This window comes from Fragaria vesca, linkage group LG6 (genome assembly GCF_000184155.1).
Source record: "Fragaria vesca subsp. vesca linkage group LG6, FraVesHawaii_1.0, whole genome shotgun sequence".
NCBI lineage: Eukaryota > Viridiplantae > Streptophyta > Magnoliopsida > Rosales > Rosaceae > Fragaria > Fragaria vesca.
This window is the reverse complement of record NC_020496.1, coordinates 33,082,589-33,088,514: the sequence shown is the minus strand read 5'-3', so window position 1 is coordinate 33,088,514 and position 5,926 is coordinate 33,082,589. Positions and strand designations below refer to the sequence as shown.

Genomic DNA, 5,926 nt, shown 5'->3' with positions numbered 1-5,926 from the left:
AATAGATAAATAAAAACGAAGAGAATATTACCAGATCTCCATTATGGTAGGAAGCAAGTAGGTTATCGTCAATGTTTTCCTTTATATCAACCATAGAAGCAGCAAGTAACTTGACAACAGATTCTATAGAATCCACTGCATCACAAAAAAACAGATGAGACAAACGTTAAGGGAGAGAAAGTAAAGGCCATGCGGATTGTGTATAAGCCTGACAACCTTTCTGAAGTAGATGTTGTTATATCTACTAACACTAAAGAAGATTAATTTGTTTTTATCATTCAATAGTGAAACTTTATCATCAACTCTTAGCATCGTGAAATAACCACAGGCTATTACGTTCTTGTGATGCATCCTTTGAAGGAAAAAAATTTCTTATTGTATAGTCCAAGATCTTCAGAACGTATATATCAAGATAAAAAACATGTACTTGCAAAGCTAGGTGTCAATTGAAACCTTCGTATATATCAAGATAAAAAACATGTACTTGCAAAGCTAGGTGTCAATTGAAACCTTCGTATATATGCTACTACATGAATCATTGAACTCACATACTGAGTGTGCATTAATCTTGGCCTCAACTAATAACCATAGAATTACATCATCAAGTATATCATTTACAACTATAAAAAACTTGTATCAGAACTTTAAACAAAATGAAAATTATGAATATTTTAGCATTACATATGCACGAACCTCAAAAATTGAAAAGAAATAACTATCACAATATGTTTCTTGTGAGATCTTACTATATTGCTTCTAGACCAATAATGAACATACAAGGGGTTGTATCATTACTCGTTTACAGTTTTATATTTCTTATCAAACATAGCAAATGTGTCCTCATTTATAACCATAACATGTGTCACTGTATAAATAAGTTAACATTTAAGGTAGTTTCTGATGATATTTTCCTCTCTCTAGATGAGGGTAAGCATAAGTTGAAATGCATGTATTTGAAATGGATAAAACTCTCAAGAAAAAGAAACCAATAAAACCTTTGGGTTTCCGTTTGTCATCCTCAATCGATAGTTGTCTATCCAGTCCAGCCGACATATCCAAGTTCCTGCAAGAGTGCGAGGAGACCATAGGTGGGGTTCTTGAATGCATTCTATTGGCTGAATGCATGACTAAGGGAGATTTTATATGCTTGTAATATCCATTCACGTTGCCCATCTTCTTCCACACATTATAGGATCTAAGGGCTAAAACACAATCAACAACCTTCCCTACTGACCCTGCCTCCAATGTATCCTGAGACATAAAACAAAATCAACAGCCAACCTCGAAACAATACATGTAATAATGCATTATAAATAGATAATATACCCTTTCAAGGTCAGAAGCTTCAAAAGCAGGCAGCTTTAACTCTTCAGCAGCAACCAGAAAGTTTCGGACATTCTCAAAGTACTGATAAGCAGGCAACGGTTGAGATTCCCTACTCAGCGATTGTAAAGGCAATGGGCTCTCCACCACCTTAAATTGATAATAATGATAAATATATAAGAACATGATATTTGTCCATTAACACATAAAAGGCAATTATATCACTTTCAATTATATCAAACAGAGAGGAAAATACAAAAATGTAGGGATAGCAATTGAAGTACCCTGGGCACCGATCCGGGTTGAATCTTGTTTATGGCATTGCATAGGATCAGACCATTTCTCAGGCAAGAAATGAACTCTTTCTCCGACGGTTGGTTCGGTATGTTAAGTGGACCCACAAAGCTTTCAAGCCACTCCACAGCTTGGAATCGCCTCCAGGCTGCCAAATTTACCAAATTTAGCAATCAATAATCGAATAATTCACCAACCCAGAAAACAAAACCAATCATGCCCTAATTTCTATTCTAAACAAATCAATGGAGACAAACCTAACTTTGCAATTTTCAAACCAAGAAATTCAATTCGTCAATTCAATCAAAGCCAATTGTTTCTTTTCTATCACATGCTCTGAAATCAAAACGAAAAAGACTCAAAGATGAACCGACAAACCTGATTCTTCAGCCTTTCTTGAAGCCCTAGTAAAATCATGCAACCCAGTTCTTGATCGGTCCTCCATTACTCGTTTCCTGCAAATTCGAACCGACCCATTGAAACCCATTTCATTCCGAACAAAACCCACCAAAAATCTTCAAGAAAGACTCAACCAAACAACACAGAGGGACAGAGGAAGATCAAGAACGTACGTACTCGGATTCTTTCTCTAAAACCCTAAAACCTCGGACCCAGAAAGGTATAGAGCGAGAGAGAGAGAGAGAGAGAGAGAGAGAGAGAGAGAGAAGCATGAAATTCTGGGTGTTTGGATTTTGTGAGAGATATGAGGATCCTCCTAACACCCAGGTTTGGGAATCCTAACGTTTCTATTTTTTTTGAATTCAAATCGGTAGGGTACCACGTGGTTTAGGTCACAGAAGAGGATCTGGGGCGTCCACGTGGCATCCGTTTCTCCAAGGCCAACGGATAGGATCTCGCTTTGAAATCTGGGGTCTCGGGTCTTTTACGCGCAAATTGCTAATTAGACCTAGCAAATTGCTAAATGTACCCAGCAAATTGCTAATTAGACCTAGCACTTATATTTTTCTTACATTTTTTCCAGTTTAACCCCTATATCTATCTACACGTACCCAGCACTTCATCTAAAAAGTGAAACCCATCACGGCAACACCTCTTTATCAAATCTGGGTTCGTCTCATAAGTGCTCCTATCATGATTGTTTCACCTTGGCTTAGTTTGTAATCATGATATCAACTAAATAGCTTTTCATATGAATTAGCATCATATCTTGATTTGAGAGCAACGGTTTTCACATGTAAAGCTCCCATTCTCAGTGTTTCTACTTCACCTTCTTCCTCTCTGCAACTCTGCTCTATGGACATTGCTACTTCTCTCTCACTCCTCTCCTCCACTCTCTCCCAGCAAAAAATCTTTTTGCACTCATCATTCGTGCTACTACTCTACCGGGACCAACCAAACCATATCTTTTCCAATCAATTCGTAACTTGAATATAATAGCTTACTCAAACTATGAAACCATGGATGACGACTATGGTTGGGATTAGTTTTGATGATTGTATTTATAATTATCAATATTCAAATGCCCTCTCTCTACTACTCTTGATACTCTTGTCTGGGAAGAAGTTTTTTTTTTTTCCATATTGTTCTGGAAAGAAGTTTGCTGGGTGTGTGAATTGAGCCACAATTTTTGTTAGGTTTCTTCAAGGGTAAATTTGGAATATTTAACATAATTTGCTAGGGCTGGGTCTATTAAGTAGTTTGCTAGGTACATTTAGCAACGCCCTTTAAGTTTCGTTTAAAATTGCATGCAAGGAAGAGTTAGGATTTGATCGGATTTCCTTCTCATTTTGCCTTATTGTGATGCAACTAATGCTATAAAATAGAATTATAGTGAAAAAGTTTTAGCGAACAACGGTATGTTAACCTCATTCTCCAAAAACAAAACAAAAAAACAAAAACAGTTTGTTAACCCTTATCAGATATATTTCATTTGTAGTACCTAAGTTATGGTCAATCAGGCAGTTTGATACCTAGTGTTTAGAAGAAGATATTTTGGTATCTCAAGTGCTCGTTTGTTTGACAGTTTGATACTTTCGTAATCTTTTGAGTTAAATATAATTTTATGTGCAATTTATAAAATTAAAATATAAAACATGTGTTTGTGGTTTCATGAGTATTAGGATGAATTGATAAAAAAAAAAATTATATCATTGGAATGACATGTTGTGTTGCCTACACCATGACACGCATTGCTACCGTCTAAAGTTACGGGTCCAACGCTTATGATAACATCCATGAGCCAAAAGCGTCCAACCTCTAACCCAATTTTAAGATCAAGAAGAGCTACCCAACCCTGAGAGTAACAATACAACTTTGCCACCAATAATAAAACGAGCGAATTCCCCTTCATCAACAACGTGTTCAAATACCACCAGATCACGTGCAAAGGCAATCCACTATGTGAAGTTGCCCACTACACAATCTGCGTTAGGGGTGGCACTTCCGAGCCGAAAACCGAAAAAAAACCGAGCCGAAAACCGAGCCAAAACCATAAAAACCAGGCCGAGAAAAAAACCGGGCCGAACTAGATTTGTTCAGTTTGGTTTTCGGTTTCAGCTTTGCAGAAACCGAACCGGACCGGAAACCGAAGTCAACCCGGTCAACCATTCAAAACGATGTCGTCTTTTGGTTTTTTTTTTTTTTTTTTTGTTAACCCTAAATCCCTAATGAGTAATGAGAGACAAAGAGAGTCTTTGACAATGACTCTCAGTCTTCGCCTCCTCTCATCCCTCTGGACCTCTCCTCAGCTCCTATAGTCCTCCTTTTTTTCTTTGTCGCCTCCTGCCCTCCTCTCTTCCCTAATTTGATCTCATCTCCGCGCTCCGCCACCGGACTCCAGTCCTCTAAATCTCCAACCTCTCCTCTCCTCTCCTCTCGGCCTGCCCATCACAATGAAGAGGGGTAAATTGAACCCATCGAAGCGGGGCTCAACTAGTCGTGGCCGTGGTCGTGGTGCTGCGATCAGTGCGATGGACAAATCGTCCTCATCTTCTCAAGTTATTTTTTTTTTCTTTTCAGAATGTCCTCATCTTCTCTACAGTATATGAACTTTGGAAAATCATAAGTATTTGTAGAAAAATCATTTTGCTGCGATTCCAGTTCTCAAATAATTTTTAGGTTGTCTATTACAATTGTTATGAAGAGACCAACTTGAAATTCTTAGCCGAGCTATACTATTTTTAGCCAAAAAGGTCTGCTGGTCAGGAAGACAGGAACTCAGGAAGTTAGCAGTTTTTCTCTACTGTATAGGAATTTTGGAAAATCATAAGTATTTGTAGAAAATTCCTTTTGCTGCGATTCCAGTTTTCAAATAATCTTTAGGTTGTCTGTTACAATTGTTATGAAGAGACCAACCTGAAATTCTTTACCGAGCTATACTGTTTTTAGCCAAAAATGTCTGCTAGTCAGGAAGTTAGGCATACATTTTCTGATTTTGTTCCTTTTCTCTTAGTCTCAATGTTTGTTAAATGATTCTTGCTTGATTTGGTCTGTAATACTTAACTTGTTTAAATTGATTTATTTTTTTATGCAGATGCAAGTTGATAGTATTGGTGTTGGTGAATCGGCAACTCCGACACCGGTTCCTAGTATGTATTTTGTAATTTATGGACTTTTGAGTTTTACCATATGGAAGTATGGAGTATGAACTATGAAGTATAAACTTTATAATTTGTGTTTAAGATGTATGGACTTTAACTATGGACATTCAAACTATTTTTAGTGTTTTGATTGTTTTTGTATACATTTGGTTAGCAGTTATATTGATACATAGTTTTGAAATGCTAAAAGCAAAAAAGGTGGAGGAGCTGTTAATTTTTTTGTTACAGTTAAATCATGGTCATAAAATTTTACAGTTTCTACAAAGTTTTGTAAAAAAAAAAAAAAACCGAAAAAACCGAAACTGAACCGGACCGTCGGTTTGGTTCAGTTTTCGGTTTGACTTGTCTAAAAATGAAAACCCGGGCTGAACTTTAAATTCGGTTGGGTTTTCTGTTTAGGCTAAAAACCGAACCAAATCAAACCGAACCCACCCCTAATCTGCGTCGATTTACTTAAACCTATGGAAATCCCACATCAACCCTGCATGGAGGTAGAGCACCACCGTCTCTCGAAACCCTAGGTCTCAAAACTCCATAGTCGCTCTTTTGAGGATATCTTATCCTGGAAGGTATCTTTTTAATGTCACCGTTGATTAAAAACAGTTACAAAGTATTGGCTCAAGAGAGAGAGTTGTGCATAGAATTTATTTATTTTTTAATAAAGGGATGGTACAGCTGCTCTAGAGCCTTGATTAATGAAATTGTCGAATATAATAGGGGATATTGAGCCTAAATCCCTGATTACAAAG

The 5,926-nt window shown here is 37.1% G+C and overlaps 1 protein-coding gene across 1 annotated transcript in view; it reads right to left on the bottom strand.

The window, feature by feature from the left end:
• Positions 1–2,062, bottom strand: part of LOC101292828 (kinesin-4-like) — a 6,877-nt gene extending 4,815 nt beyond the window's left edge. The window contains exons 1-5 of the mRNA XM_004306149.1: positions 1,996–2,062; positions 1,608–1,765; positions 1,327–1,473; positions 996–1,251; positions 32–135 (exon numbers count right to left, since the gene is read on the bottom strand). Coding sequence (XP_004306197.1) covers positions 32–135; positions 996–1,251; positions 1,327–1,473; positions 1,608–1,765; positions 1,996–2,062 — 732 coding nt within the window. The remainder of the gene's footprint in view (positions 1–31; positions 136–995; positions 1,252–1,326; positions 1,474–1,607; positions 1,766–1,995) is intronic.
• Positions 2,063–5,926: the final 3,864 nt, after the last annotated feature.